The sequence below is a fragment of the Amblyraja radiata genome, chromosome 39 (genome assembly GCF_010909765.2).
Source record: "Amblyraja radiata isolate CabotCenter1 chromosome 39, sAmbRad1.1.pri, whole genome shotgun sequence".
In the NCBI taxonomy this organism is placed as follows: domain Eukaryota; kingdom Metazoa; phylum Chordata; class Chondrichthyes; order Rajiformes; family Rajidae; genus Amblyraja; species Amblyraja radiata.
Window position 1 is genome coordinate 14878525 of NC_045994.1, and position 16123 is coordinate 14894647.

At 46.1% G+C, this 16123-nt stretch overlaps 1 protein-coding gene across 3 annotated transcripts in view; it reads right to left on the reverse strand.

Moving 5' to 3' along the window:
- Positions 1-1024: 1024 nt before the first annotated feature.
- The window catches only part of anxa4 (annexin A4), a 40308-nt gene continuing 25209 nt past the window's right edge, over positions 1025-16123 (reverse strand). For all 3 annotated transcript variants that reach the window (XM_033014079.1, XM_033014080.1, XM_033014081.1), the window contains exons 7-13: positions 15392-15471; positions 14464-14520; positions 12074-12167; positions 10619-10714; positions 10479-10537; positions 4777-4899; positions 1025-2012 (exon numbers count right to left, since the gene is read on the reverse strand). In XM_033014079.1, the coding sequence (XP_032869970.1) occupies positions 1956-2012; positions 4777-4899; positions 10479-10537; positions 10619-10714; positions 12074-12167; positions 14464-14520; positions 15392-15471 (566 nt within the window). In that variant the 3' untranslated portion in view covers positions 1025-1955. The remainder of the gene's footprint in view (positions 2013-4776; positions 4900-10478; positions 10538-10618; positions 10715-12073; positions 12168-14463; positions 14521-15391; positions 15472-16123) is intronic.

Here is a 16123-nt window from a genome sequence, read left to right on the forward strand (position 1 = left end):
GGAATCAAGAAAAAACACAAAAATGCCTTGCTGTTGATGAAATGCAGTGAGCAAATGCGATAATTCCCAACATTTTCAATCTTGATATCTGTATGGCCAATGTTCGCCAACCACTTTAGCTGTTGTCCCTTCAGCTCTCGCTTCTCTCTACCATCATTTCTCCTCACTTTTGGAATTCTGAAGTAGGATAAATATCTCTTGTGCTTGCCCCGATTTCCACAATTATTTACAGCGCAAAAAATGACCATTTCATCGTTTTTTAACGGGTAAGAAAGTACTCATTGTATATTAACAGTATATGGCGGAAGCTGCCATGTACTCCACATGGATTGAGCTGGTCCTTGCGTCACGCCCTTTGACCTGATGGCCTTACGTGCAACCCCCCTATTGGAGTCCAGACCTGGAAAAGCAGATGCAGTTGGAGAAGGTGCAAGCGAACCTTTGTCTCTCCTGAAAGGACTGTCGGGGTCCTTGGACAAAGTCGAGTGAGTAGGTATAGGGACAGGTGTTGCATCTCTTGCGGTTGCAGAGAAAAGTACCTGGGAGGGGGGGGCAAGGAGGGACAAACTCGGGGCAATTAGTACTAAAAGGGGCCACAAAATGGTTTGGCGAGTCAAAATTCCAAAGCTTTTTATACCTATATTTAAAACAAGAGTGTAACCAAAGAAAAGGTAGTACAGCTCAAGGATAATGGGGGGAATTTGTGCTTGGAGTCTGCGATCATAGGCGAGATACTAAACAAGTACTTTGCATTTGTTTTAACCAAGGAGCAAGACATGGAAGACAGTGAAATCAGTGTGGAGAATACTAATATGCAAGGGTAGTTTGAGATTAGGAAAGAGGTGGTGTGGAGCTCCTGAAGGGCATTAAGGTGGATGAAATCCAGACCGGATTAGATTTATCCCGTTATTGAGAAAGGGAGGGGGGGGGGGGGGGGGGGGGGGGGGGGGGGGAAACACTCAGGCTGGCATAAGAAGTTTAAGTGTTTCTCTTGGAATAAGATTGCAATGTGTCACAGCATCAGTATAGATAAAATGGAATGTTTTATTTAAATGTTAACAGCCTTGAATTACAACATTACTGCAATGGTTCATTGCTTCCAGTTTTCAAAGTGGTACTCATGCAAAATGTAAATATTTACAGGTGACATTAACAAATTACACAGCAAGAGATGCTCATCCAAGTGAATACAACTGATTTGTGTATAATCTATTTGACAAATGTTGTTACATGCATCTTGTACACTTTCATTACTCAATCGTACATTCTTAGCAATTTGCAATTGTTCCCAATCAACAACATTACAGCTGAGGAAATTCCTGACTGCAGTCAAAATTAAGGGGCAACCAGCTCATTTGCTGTATGAAACTAATTTAAGTCTACAGATCATGGTAAAAAATACAGCAGGGCTGTCATTGTAACCCCTTCACTATTTCTTGCGTGACATTGAATGATGTATTATTTCCTTGGACCAGAGTACAGGATGCACTTAATTTATCTTTAAGTTTATAGTTTCAAATCATACACTTTACAATTGTTCTTCATCTTTAATTCACATTGTAGTGCAGTACACACATTACTTTATCCCTTCTTGGATTGAGTCCCACATTGGAAGATCATTAAAACCAGAAATGGCAAGCCCCAGATTTCAAAGTTCAGATCTGCACTGGAACTTTGAGGAATAGCAATTTACTAACTATTGTCAAGTGTATGTTCAATTTTACAGTAAGATCTTGGAGTTGATTTGTGCATTGTGCTTTGGCTTAGCATTTTATATTAGCTTTCCATCTTTAAAGGCATTGATTAGAATAATGTATTTCAAGATTATAGCAAAGGCAAAAAAGTTAAGGCTTTATTGAGCGTTTAATTAAAGCATGTCACTAAGTGAGGAGCACCGCACTCATTTTGCAGGATCTTCAATTCATTCCATCTTGAAATGACACGAACTATTACAATTATTCACCGCCACACAGTTGGAGGAGGATCTTTCTGTAATCTCCAGAACAATCGCCCTGGAATCAAAATTATTACATGTTGAATTATACAAGTTTTAAAAGAGAATGTCATAGCACATCTAACCATAATTGAAGCATTTATGATTTGATTACTATAATTAATTTTTGAACCCAACCCGTTTAGCAGTCTGCCCACTAGTCTATAACAAAATATTAACTTGAAAGACATGTAATTTTTTCCAGTACCATTACAACTAACAGTCTTCCAAAATACTTCAGAATTCTTTTAGTGCAGCATTTGTAGTAAAAGGACACGTGGCAGCCAATATATGTATAGCCAGTTATAACAACCAGACACATAATTATCAACACCCTGGGTTAGTGATGTTGATTTAGAATTACATATTGGCTGGAAACCAGCAATATTACCATGATTGTTAAAATAGAACTTAAAATTGAATTAGCTGCACTTTAAATAACATATTTCACTTCTCACATGCGAATTAAACGTCCTAAAGGGAGTGCGACCTTACTTAGTATCACTAGCTTCAAGGTCAAAGTTATCGGGTAATAGAAAGAAAGTTTACTGAAAATCTCATCTTGAATTTGGCCCAGGACTGTGTAGTCCAGTTTCTGGCACTTGGTGGCACAAGCATACAGCAGACCAGCCATAGTAGCAGGCCATATTACACAGAACACACCCACATTGCACTGTACCAAATTCAGTGGGTAGGTTTGGGTATGGGCTGGGGGGGGGGGGGGGGGGGGGGGGGAATAAAGTATTTAAAACATTTTTTTTTTTTAATCTGCTCTTTAAAAATAATATTCTTCTGTAGTTTTCTCAAACAAGCTTACTAGTGATTGGGCAAACGTGAAATCTAATAGTTTATTGTATGCTTTTGTGTCTGAATCATATCAGATGAGATTTTAAACAAGATCTTGCACTTTCAATTACTCAGATGGAATTCATGGCCTAGGGCTCAATTTTAATGAGAACAGCAAAACAGCAAAGTGTGGTTCTCAGGGTTAGTAGAGACGCTCAAACAAACATGATCCTAGTTGCTATGTTGTGAAGTCCTACTGCAGGTAACAAGAATAAATGGCATATTAATACTTGGAAGGAAATGTGGAGTTTAGCTAAAACATGCATTTAAATTAACACCTGCACTAGAAGTGTCAGTATAGATTATATGCTCCAAAATGTGGTTTCAGTCACAAGGCTATAATTAAAACAGATTTTTTCAAACGTTGTACGTATTGTTAACATGGCAGAGAATGTAATAACTCGAAAACAATCATCTATAACACCCAGCATGATTATACAGGTGTTATTGCATAACTGGAAACTACTTTAGGATCCTGAGCACACAATGGCTGAAATAGCAATATCTCCAAGTCTGTGCAGCATGAAAGGAATAAATACCAAGCTATTTAAACAATGCATCTCAAGAGACGTGCAGTGGACTTAACAAAAAATATTTACTTTTGATCGAGTAGACAACTCAAGCACTTGCAATATTAAAGTGAAATGTTCTTTACAACAACTTGAATTATGATAGGGTCCATTTTTACAACTGAAACATCGTAAGCTGTAATATTTTACCTGTTAACATGGTCAAGCAAATGTATTGGAACTGCTGATTCAACCTTGGACAAATAGCTATCACAGGTCATCTCTTGAAGGTAAATGGAATTTAGCCCATTATGGCACGAGGAATGGAATGCATAACTAAAGTGTCAACACAAGTAGATAGAGTGGTAAAGAAGGTTTATAGTCCGCTTGCTTTCATGGGTCAGGGCATTTAGAGTCAGGAAGTTACAATGCAGCTGTATAGGTTAGGCTGCATTTGGAGTATTGTGTACAGTTCTGGTAGCCCCATTACAGGAAGGACATGGAGGCTTTAGAGAGGTGCAGAGGAGGTTTGCCAGAATTATGCCTGGATTTGGTGATATTAGCTCCAGGGAGAGGTCAGGCAGACGGATAGTTTTCTCTAGAATGCCATAGGATGTGAGGAGACCCGATAGAAGCATAAAACATTCTGAGGGGCATAGATAGGTTAGACAGAATCTTTTTCCCAGGATAGAAAAATCAAATATTAGAGGGCATAGGTTTAAAGTGAGAGCGGCAAAGTTTGAAGCAGGGCAAGTTTTCTTTTTAAACAGAGGGTGGGTGGCGAGTGCAGCTGAATGTAGTGGTTGAAGCAGATACATTAGTGGCATTTAAAATACTTTTGGATAGGCATTTGGATATGTAAGGAATGGAGGAATATGGGTTATGTGCAGGTAGATAAGTGATGGTCTTGGTATAATGTTCACCATATACATTATGAGTTAAAGGGCCTGTTCTTCGGCTGTACTGTTCTATGTTCTCTATTTGAAGATAAACTTGCATCTCTTCTACTCCAACCTGCTTCCTAAATATTCCAATATCCTGACAAAACTTCAGACTTGTATTATTACTGCTGATCGGGATTAGTATTGGAAGAATTAGGCGAAATTCCAAGGTTTTCGGAATTAATTAAATTTGCTGCATTGTTGTTTTCTATAAAATTTATTTAGTGAATTCAACCTGTCTAGCCACATAATATTTTGTTCTGCCTCCATTTTAAAGCAAGAAATGAGGGCTAATTTCCATTGTATGAATGAACTATAGTCACGTGTATCTACAAGATATAAAATAACCAAGTCATAGGGAATAAAAAGGCACACTCAAAATATCCAGTCATGCCATCAACAAAGTATATTTCTTAAAATCGATCCATAATTAGGATTGTCACCAATCCTTTCATGCTCCAATCTTCAATTATCATTGTGCTCTTACCTTGATAAAGGAATGCAATGACTTTCCATACATTCTTTGAAACTCAACTTTAATGTCCAGCATGTCAATTTCACACCGAGTTACCATGATCCTAATCAAGGCATCATCATCTGTGCCAGCTCCCTATTACCAAGAGAACATAATGATTAGGCATTTACTTTCAGTCCCTATGGAGAAAATATTATTTTAGTCCATCTTAATTTAGACCATGTCCCCCAACACTTCATCCCGGTACCCAATACTAGCGCCACCTAGCGTGCTTCCGGTTGTGGGAGCAGAGAGAGCAAGCAGCATGAAAGTGGCGCGATTAGTGGGCCCGTCCCTGGTGCGCTGTGTGTGGGGCCGGGGGCTCCACAGCCTGCGAAAACCCACTTGTTTAATCCACCCAACACCGCATTTCTTCCCTCCCGGGCTTGCATTGTACCCCCCTCACTCGGTTATAGTGGACTATCGGCTACTACCCCCTCCAGTGGTCCGTTATAGCGAGGGTTTACTGTAGAGTCTTTTCCTTAACTGGATAGCAAGCAACAAAAAGCTTTTGACTGTGACAATATAATAAACTAAACATTATTGTACTTTGGTATCATTGATGCCGATTGGAGCAGGTACTGAACCTCATTTTCTGAAGATAGACAGAATGCTGGAGTAACTCTAGAGCATCTCTGGAGAGAAGGAATGGGTGGCGTTTTGGGTCAAGACCCTTCTTCAAACTAATTTCCTGAAGTCTAACAAGTTTGCAGTTGACACCATTGTGTGCTGGATCATGAACAATCCCATGCATCTTAATCCTTTGGATCAACCTACCATGAGGGACTTTATCAAACACACTACTACAATCCACGTATGCAACATGTACTATTCTACCCTCATTGATTCCTATTGGCAGCTCAAAAAACTCACATCTTTAAATAATGCAATGTGCAAACCTCTGATACAACAGTGATTGGAAATCACAGTCAGTAAAGTACTTTAAGAATATAAATATGCCTATATAAATGTATCTAACTCTACACTGCAGCAGTTAATTAAATCAACTATTATTGCTGAAATTATGATGTTCCAAAAAGACCGAAAAAGCTTGGCAAAAAGAGTAACCATAATGCCTCATTTCTTATTGTAAATCATTTAATGTTGAATAGATAGTTTAGGTCAAGTGGTGTAAAATTATTTCTCAAGGAAGTAGCAACTAATTATTTTTGTGGATCAGCACTGGCTTATAGTTCTCATTTGCAGAGAAAACACCAGCCGAATCTTTGCAAATTTTGCCCAATTTTGTCAAAAGTATTACATGCCGTCAGCTACAACAGACAAAACTTTGCGAGTACCAGATAGTTGATTGCCTTTCCCTTTACATCTCATTACACGTAATTCCTGATCTGGGGGCATATATGATCCTGACACCAGCAAAAAAAATCAAAAAAATCTACTGAGCTTTAAAACATAATTGCTCGGTCCTCTGAATACAACAAAAAAAATGTGCTAAAATTTAGTGCTGCACTGCCAACTTGAAGATGAGCTTGCTAGCTTTCATCTAAAGTGTAACTGAATGAAGATCATTTAAGTTTCGTAAATTGAACAAAACCAAACCAAAGTTAACAATTTGTGCAGACAACCATGATAGTTTAATGCTTCGCAGGCCGAGTAGCATCTGTGGAGAGGGAACAAATTAATTTTGCGGTTTGGTTACCTTTCATTAGAATTGGGGAAAAAGATTAAATAAAACAGATGCAGTAAAAGTGCTGGTGGCGAGATGTGGTTACTCATTGGAAGAGACGATCAGTGTGGTGGTTATGACACCAAAGGGGAAATGATAGAAGGCAAAATGTTGCTGGGAATGGGACAAGAAAATTCCATACGATACAATATAACTGTTATTATTCCCAGGAGGGAAATTGGTCTGTCAAGTCATAAAACACAAGATAAATGAAAAATGAAATTAAAGTGACGAGTGGAAAGATTGGGGATGTGCAGGTTGGGGAGGAAGGAAGGGGGGGGGGGGGGGGACAGGAAGGGGGGGGGGGGGGGGGAAGAAGGAAGGGGGGGGGGGGGGAAGGAAGGAAGGGGGGGGGCGGTGGGGGAAGACGGAAGCGGGGGGGGGGGGGACGAAGGACGGGGGGGGGGGGAACGAAGGACGGGGGGGGGGGAAGAAGGACGGGGGGGGGGGAAGAAGGAAGGGGGGTGCGGAAGAAGGAAGGGGGGGGGGAAGAAGGAAGGGGGGGGGAAGGAACAGGAAGGGGGGGGGGGAAGGAAAAAAGGAAGGGGGGAGGAGGAAGGAAGGGGGGGGAAAGGAAGGGGGGGAAAGTAAGGGGGGGGAAAGGAATGGGGGGGACGGAAGGGGGGAAAGGAAGGGGGGGAAGTAAGGAGGGGAAAGGAAGGGGGGGGGTAGGAAGGAAGGGGGGGAGAAAGGAAGGGGGGGGAAGGGACAGGGGGGGGAAGGAAGGGGGAAGGGAAGGAAGGGTGGCGGGAAAGGAAGGGGGGGGGAAAGGAAGGGGGGGGAAAAGAAGGGGGGGGGGGAAGGAAGGGGGGGGGAAGGAAGGGGGGCGGGAAGGAAGGGGGGGAAAGGAAGGGGGGGGAAAGGAAGGGGGGGGGGGGAAAGGAAGGGGGGGGGGGAAAGGAAGGGGGGGGGGAAGGGGGGGAAAGGAAGGGGGGGGAAAGGAAGGGGGGGAAGGAAGGGGGGGAAAGGAAGGGGGGGGGAAAGGAAGGGGGGGGGAAAGGAAGGGGGGGGGAAGGGAGGGGGGGAAAGGAAGGGGGGGAAAGGAAGGGGGGGAGGAAAGGAAGGGGGGGGGGAAAGGAAGGGGGGGGGAAAGGAAGGGGGGGGAAAGGAAGGGGGGGAAGGAAGGGGGGGGGAAAGGAAGGGGGGGGAAAGGAAGGGGGGGGAAAAGACGGGGGGGGGAAAGGAAGGGGGGGGGGGAAAGGAAGGGGGGGGAAAGGAGGGGGGGGGGAAAGGAAAGCGGGGGGGGGGGGAAAGGAAGGGGGGGGAAAGGAAGGGGGGGAAAAGACGGGGGGGGCAAAAGGAAGGGGGGGGGGAAAAGGAAGGGGGGGGGGAAAGGAAGGGGGGGGGGAAAAGGGGGGAAGGGGGGGGGGGGAAAGGAAGGGGGGGGGGGGAAAGGGGCGGGGGGGTGAAATGGGAAGGAAGGGGAGGGGGAAAGGAAGGGGGGGGGGAAGGAAGGCGGGGGGGAAAGGAAGGGGGGGGGGGGGAAAGGAAGGGGGGGGTGGGGGGAAAGGAAGGGGGTGGGGAGAAGGAAGGGGCGGGGGAAAGGGAAGGGGGAGGGGAAAGGGAAGGGGGGGGGGAAGGGAAAGGGGGGGGGAAAGGAAGGGGGGGGGGAAAGGGGGGGAAAGGGGGGGGAAAGGACAGGGGGGGGGAAGGGAAGGGGGGGGAAGGGAAGGGGGGGGGAAGAAAGGAAGGGGGGAGGAGAAAAGGAAGGGGGGGGGAGAAGGAGAGAAGCGAAGGGGGAGGGGGAGAAAGGAAGGGGGGAGAAAGGAAGGGGGGGGAGAAGGACGGGATAGGGGGGGAGGAAGGGAGGGGGGGAGGAAGGGGGGGGAGGAAGGGGGGGATGGACAGGGGGGGGAAAGGAAGGGGGGGGAGGAAGGGTGGGGAGGAAAGGGGGGGGAGAGGGAAGGGGGGGGGAAGGGGGGGGGGAAGGAAGGGGGGGGGAAGGAAGGGGGGGGGGGAGGAAGGGGGGGGGAGGAAGGGGGGGGGAAGGAAGGGGAAGGGGGGGGGGAGGGGAGGGAAAGGAAGGGGGGGGGGGGAAAGGAAGGGGGGGAGGGAAGGAGGAAGGGGGGGGAGGGGAAAGGAAGGGGGAGGGGAAAGGATGAGGGGGGGAAAGGAAGGGAGGGGAAGAAAGGAAGGGGGAGGGGAAAGGAAGGGGGAGGGGGAAAGGAAGGGGGAGGGCGACAAAGGAAGGGGGGGGGGAAGGACAGGGGGGGGAAAGGAAGGGGGGGGGGAAAGGAAGGGGGGGAAAGGATGGGGGGGGGGAAGGGAGGGGGAAAGGAAGGGAAAGGAAGGGGGGGGGGGGGGGAGGAAGGAGAGGGGGGGGGTGGGAGGAAAGGAAGGGGGGGGGGAGGGGAAGGAAGGGGGGGGAAAGGAAGGGGGGGAAGGAAGGGGGGGAAAGGAAGGGGGGAAAGGAAAAGGGGGGGAAAGAAAAGGAAGGGGCGGGGAAGGAAGGGGGGAAGGAAGGGGGGGGAAGGACTAAGGGGAGGGGGGGGGGGGAGGAAGGAAGGGGGGGGGGGAGGGGAGGGAAGGGGGGGGGGAAGGGTAGGGGGAAGGAAGGGGCGGGGGAGGGGGGAGAAGGGGGGGGGAAGAAAGGGGGGGGGATAGGAAGGGGGGGGGCGGGAAGGAAGGGGAAGGAAGGGGGGGGAAGGAAGGGTGGGGGGGAGGAAGGGGGGGGAGGAGGAAGGGGGGGAGAGGAAGGGCGGGTGAGAGGCAAGGGGGGGGAGGAAGGTGGACGGGAGGGGGGGAAGGAGGAGCTGAGAGGAAGGCGGGGGTGATGGAGGACAGGGGAGGGGAGAGGAAGGGGGGCGAGAGGGATAAGGGGGGGGAGAGGAAGAGGGGAGGAGAGGAAGGGGGGGGGGGGAGAAGGGGGTGGGGGCGAGGAAGGGGGGGGCGGGAGGAAGGGGGGCGGCGGGAAAGTAGAAACAGGGCTGGGGAGAGGAAGGGCGGGGGAGAGAGGGAAGCGGCGGGGGAGAGGAATGGGGGGGGGGCAGGAAGGGGGCTTGGGACGGGAAGGAAGGGGGGGGGGAGAAAGGGGTGGGAGGTAAGGGGTTGGGGGAGGAGGGGGGATGGGAGGAAGGGGGAGGGAGGAAGGGTGGGAGGGAGGAAAGGGGGCGATGGGGGTGAAGGGGGGAGGGAGGAAGGGGGGAGGGAGGGGAAAGGGGGGAGGGAGGAAGGATGGGGGGGGGAAGGAAGGAGGGGAGAAGGGGGGGAAAGGAGGGGGGAGGAAGGGGGGGGGAGCAGGAAGGGGCGAGGGCGGGGGAGAGGAAGAGGAGGGGGGGAGGAAGGGAAGAGGAGGGGGGGAGGAGGAAGAGGAGGGGGGGAGGAGGAAGGAGGGGGGGAGGAGGAAGGAGGGGGGGGAGGGAGGAGGAGGGGGGGAGGGAGGAAGGAAGGGGGGAGGAGGAGGGGGGGAGGAAGGAAGGGGGGAGGAGGAGGGGGGAGGAAGGGGGGGGGAGGAGGGGGGGGAGGAAGGGGGGGAGGAAGGAAGGGGGGGAGGAAGGAAGGGGGGGAGGAAGGGGGGGGAGGAAGGGAGGGGGGAGGGAGGAAGGGAGGAGGGGGAGGAAGGAAGGGGGGGGAGGAAGGAAGGGGGGGAGGAAGGAAGGGGGGGGAGGAAGGAAGGGGGGGGAGGAAAGGAAGGAAGGGGGGGGGGCGGAAAGGAAGGAAGGGGGGGGGGGAAGGAAGGAAGGGGGGGGGGGGGGGGGGGAAGGAAGGGGGGGGGGGGGGGGGAAGCAGAAGAGAAAATAAAAGATACAACCTAAAATTATTGAAGTCGGTGTTGAGTCAAAATTTGATTTTGATTTGAGCACTCGATGACAAATTATGTGTGGTCTCAGAACTGGATTGAGGTAGAGATTTAATTTAAAAATCACCCGATATCACCAGAATGCAGCACTTGCTCAGCCACCTACACTGGTTATGAGGAATGCATCATAAAACCTCTACAGGTGTTATTAGGACAGGAAGCATAGAATAGGATTTTAAGTAAATTTACCTTCATGGACTTGTACAGCCTCTCAGCAAAGTAAGCAGGTTGGTTATTCATGTTCTTAACTGGAAGAGAGGATTAGAAGTTAAATATTCAGGAGGAAAGTTAGTGTTAGAAAGTGAATACAAAAATAGGACAGAGCTCACCAATTGCCAATAAAGCATCTTCAAAGCTGCCAGACATCTCTCCCTTAATGCTGCCCTCAATGTCCTTCTTAGAAATCTTCTTATACTCTTCAAATACTGTTTGGGGGATTAAAAAAAGTTGATAACGTGAGCAAAATTAATAGAATATTCCTAAATGCCAAGCTTTGCCCTGTCCCCACCTCACTTCTTGCTTTCACTACAATCAATCTGAAGAAGGGTCCCGACCCAAAAGATCACCTACCCATGTTCTCCAGAGATGCTGCCTGATCCGCTGAGTTACTCAGCAGTGTCATTTTTAATTTAGTTTATTATTGTCACGTGTACTGAGACAACTATCAGACGCTTCAACACTACACAACATACACTTGATCTAACTGCTTATACCTTCCCAATGCCTCTTGATCAGAGCCTTATTTTCCCTCGTCATCCAAGCTTCCTTATACGCAGCTGCCTTGCCCTTCACGCCAACAGGAATGCACATGTCCTGGAACCTTGTCAGCACACTTTTAAAAACAACTAAGGAATATCAAAGTAGACAGCCTAACCCTTGTTGGGTCAGGTTGCATCTCTAGAGAAAAATGGATGTTTCAAGTCAGAACCCTTCAGACTAAAAGTAAAGGGGAGAGAATAAATCAGGGCTGATAATAGATGACCAGGGATGAGTGGATCACATATTGGCCCATTGTTGGCTTGGGAAATGGCAATAATGAAGGGATAATAGTATGCAAAAGTAGAACTAGTACGATGACTGGGGGGGGGGGGGGGGGGGGGAAGAGAGAAGAGAGAGGGAATGGATGGGTTACTTGAAATTAAAGAAATTTCAATTAAATAAATCAACGTTCATACCACTAGGTTGGAAGATGCCCAAGCAAAATATGAGGTGCTGTTCCTCCAATGTGTGTATGCCCTCAATCTGACAGTGGGGGAGACATCACTTAATTTAAAGTACTGTGGAGGAGACTCTTCTCTCAGCACCACCTGTGCATTTTATTTTGTACAAATTGCAACAAACTGAGTGGAAAATGATTTGCTGGCTTGACTATGGCTGATGAGTGCCAGAGTTCTGTCAGAGCAGTAACTGATCTTAAGCTGGCAGAACACCTTATTTCATGCTTTGATTTGTAATTTCATCTTACTCCCTTTTGGAATTCCTTGTGTTCCTTTCTTCCTAACTGCACCCAACACCTTTACATTGGTTATACAAATCCAAAGGACCAGGGACCCAATGCTGGCTAAGTAGTTCCTCAGTTTTGCCATGGGGTGTTGACCCGAATTTGTGATAATTTGTCTGGAGTGGGTTGACTGTATAACTCATCTTTTTGATGCACACAGCATGTATCTAGTTTTCTGAATCGCAGAATTGACTGTGAAGCTTAAAAAGAGATATTCTCTCGACAAAATACCCAAACAGAAGGCGAAACTGTCAATATTCATTGCTTGGATCAGAGAACTTACCTCTCTTCAAATGATGTCGGTTCCTGATACAGAGAATGCCCAAGAATGCAACTTCATCTGTCCCCCATTTTTTCTCGCCAGCATCATACAATGTCTAGAATACAAGAGTAAGACAGAATATGATCGTTAAAAACATTTGGAAATAGTTTTCAGCAGATACAGACTGACGGCAGACCACATCCAAAGTCAGAAAGCTACAGAATTGGACCCTAGCGAATCAGTTAAAAATTCATGCATAAAAATTACACTGAATCCCCTACTTTCAGATGTCCCAACTGACAATACAGCCCGACTGGCTGGCAAGATACTTGGCATATTAAAAATTTGACAGCATGATTTAGTGAAACTGCTACGGTGCAAGGAACATGCCCAAATGATAACGTCAATTGCCTGCCTGCACTGGAAAACTGTATTGAAGCTTCTAAAGGAGCAAGAGGAAATAATGAAGGATCTGACCATTTTCCAATCCACTTTGGCAAGGTATCAGGTTAGGAAGACAGCAGATATATTATTGCTGTTTAGAAACAAATTGACACGATTGGAACATCGGTAATGGGGAAAAAAATGTTTTAGTTTACTTTATTATTGTTACGTGTAACACGGTACAGTAAAAAGCTTTGTTGTGTGTTATTCAGTCTGCGAAAAGATTACAATTAATTGTGATTACAATCAGGCCATCCACAGCGTACAAATTCAGGATAAAGGGAATGTTTAAATCAAGATAAAGTCCAATAAAGTTTGATTAAAGAAAGAAAGTGGGTCTCCATTGAGGTAGATGGTAGGTCAGGTGACTCTTGTTGGTGAAAAAAGCGTTCAGTTGCTCAATAACAGTTGGGAAGGAACTGTCCCTCAATCTGTATATGCATTTTTACACTTCTGTACCTCTTGCCTTATGGGAGAGGGGAGAAGAGTGAATGACCAGAGTGAGACTCGTCCTTGATTATGCTGGTGGCCTTGCAAAGGCAGCGTGAAGTATAGATGCAGCCAAAAGAAGAGATGTTGGTTTGTGTCTGGGCTATGTCTACAACTCTCTGCAATTTCATGAGTCTTGGATGGAGCTGTTCACAAACCATGCTGTGATGCATCCCAATAAGATGCATGCCAAATAGAAAGTAGAGACATTGGTGTGCTTCCTTGGCCAATGCTTCGATATGACTGGTCCAGGACAAGTTGCTAGTGATATTTACTCCTAAGAGCTTGAAGCTTTCAACCTCTGTGAATTTGTAAATTGATTTGAATTTGTACTTGGCTACAGTGGTGGGTGTATAAGGAGCAAAGAAGGGGGCTGAGACTGCATCCTTGTGGTACACCAGTATTATAGGATTATAGTGGAGGAGAAAATTCAAATGAATACAATTCAAACTTCACAAAATCATTCAAACAGCGATGGTCATTATTCATTTGGCATGAAATGGTTAGATGAAATTGACATTGAGGGAAATGAAGGTAGCATTTAACACACTGCACAAATATTATCAATGCATTTAACAAAATATTCAATATGGCGAACTTCTTAGTGAAATTAACTTCCCCAGAATCCAAAAGAAAGTAGCTACACCCTTGCATATGTGTTAACAAACTAATCTGTACTCGGTTTTTATTTATTTTCCTAGTCTTGCACTGCAGCTAAATCTGCAGTGAACAGCTGTTTCTCACACCCAAGGGAGTTTAGTAGAGTAGTTGAAATTTCTCCTGTACGCCAATTAAATCTGGAGCAGGGAGGGGTCACAGCAAATGGAAAACAGAAGTTGGAGATCCATGTGGGACCGGAATCATTGAATCCTCACATGACTGGAGTAACAGGAAGAGGGTTTGACCATGCGAAGAAAGAACAATGCTCAGTCAACTTTTGCTGAAATTAATGAAGCAGAGGCAACAGCATCAGTCTCTTGTGTTTCCAGAGTCACATTTATTGGACTCAAAATTAACAGGATTTAAACCAGTGAGTGCCATGTATCTGATACAGGCAGAAATTAAATCTCCTACCTTTAGAACTTATGACTGAGCAGTCATACAACATGGAACAAGCCATTCACCCCATGTCAATGCCGACTGGTGAGGACACACACATCCATATTAAGCATGTCATCTAGCACGTGGCACAGAGTCTTCTATGCTTAGGCAATTCAAGTGGTCGACTAAACATTTCTTAAATGCTGTCAATGACTTTGCTTCTCCCACCTTCGCAGGTGGTGTATTCCAGGTACTCGCCACTCTCTGGGTCGAAAAGGTCCCCCTCAGATACACTCAACCTTGAATGTTGACCAAATCAGTGGCCGGGAAGTGCACTGGAAAGCTCTAGATACTTCAGACTCTTGCATGCGTTCTACACCTACGTGAGAGGTACCAATGACAAACTTATTATCAATTAGTCTGATGCCAGTACTGACCTGAGCATCCTTCTTGGCTTGCTGATCATCTACGTGATTTCCTTCATCTCTGTTTCCCTATAAGAAAAAGCAAACATAAATTTTAAGGAAAGATTTTGTTAAAACAAGGAAGACCCATTTGTGGAAAGAGACATATGGGTGACACACAGCCGAGTTTGAGGGTAGCAGATGTTCCTGGTTCTATTCATGTGCCAATCCTTAACTGAGTATAGCAAAGCCCTGAACATAACTCAAGACCATCACTCTGTTGCAGTAACAAAGGTGGAAAGAGAAATAGTTAATATTGATCTAAAAAGGCAACTCTGCTCGTTCCACAGATGCTGTCTAATTTATAAGGCATTTCTAGCTATTCTCCTATTCCCACCCCATGTTTAATCACCAGGGACATTTAAAACCTGCAAGGAGATAATCAAATAGAAGAAATATAAATGAGATGGGAATAAAGAATTTAGAAAATAATTAACTTGTTTGATTGGGCAAACAATGCAGATTCTAAATGTGAAAAGGGAGATTTTCAACCCAGATCAGAGTGTTGAGGATGGTCTGAAAAAGTATCTTGATGTGAAACATCACCTATTCATGTTCTCCAGAGATGCATAGTTACTCCAGCACTAACTCCATTATTCCAGTACCTGCTGAGTTACTCCAACGCTCAGAGATGTTGAGGTCAATGAGAAAGAAAAAAAACCCCCACTGTAATCTCTCATACGCTGAAATGAACCTTCATTCATGCTTTCTTGACAACTTGTTAAAGTCAGACTTGACAGATTTAAGCCTTCACTGGATACTGAAAGTATTCTTTGTCACATTATCAACTATTTCTGATTGTTATATTCCACCCCACAGTGAGAACAGAAGCAGCCGTCCTGTCCCAACAGGGAGATGTGCTGGTAATGGTCACAGCTAAGCCAGAGGGTCTCTTCCTTACCGTAGCTAGAGACACGAGCACTCTTTGGAACATGTTAGAAGTGTCTCCGCAGATATCATCCTCCAGACTCTTGCCAAACTCTAAAAATAAGATTCAAATTAACTAATTAAAAATAGACACCAAAGAAAGCAAAGCCCAAAGACTCGATATCTCAAGAGAGATAGAACCATTGTTCAGGCCAATCTAACACATACTGAATCAAGCCTTAAATGTTTTAATTCAAGTATTCAAATTCTTCTATGGTCCTCTTTAAGATCACTAGGATTCTTTGGAAAGGGCGCAGAAGAGGTTTACCAAAAAATGCCTGAATTAGAGGGTGTTAACTACAGGCAGATGGTGGACATACATCTCCCTGTGACATTTTCTCTGAAATGCCAGAGGTCATGGGGAGACCTGGTAGAAGTATATAAAATGTGGCATTGATAGGGTATACAGTCAGAACCTTTTTCCCCAGGATGTAAATGCTTAAATTCTAGTGGGCATATCATTAAGGCGAGAGGGGCAAACTTTAAAGGAGACGTGCGGGTCAAGATTTAAACATTTATACAGAGGGTGGCGAGTGCCTGGAAAGTGCTGCCAAATATTATAGTGGCACTTAAGAGACTTTTGGAAGGCAAATGGATATGCAGGGAATGGAAGGAAATGGATTATGTGCTCCCAGATACGAGTTGGTATTGGCACAGACATGGAATGAAGGGCCCGTTCTTGTGCTGCACTGTTCTATGATTAGGT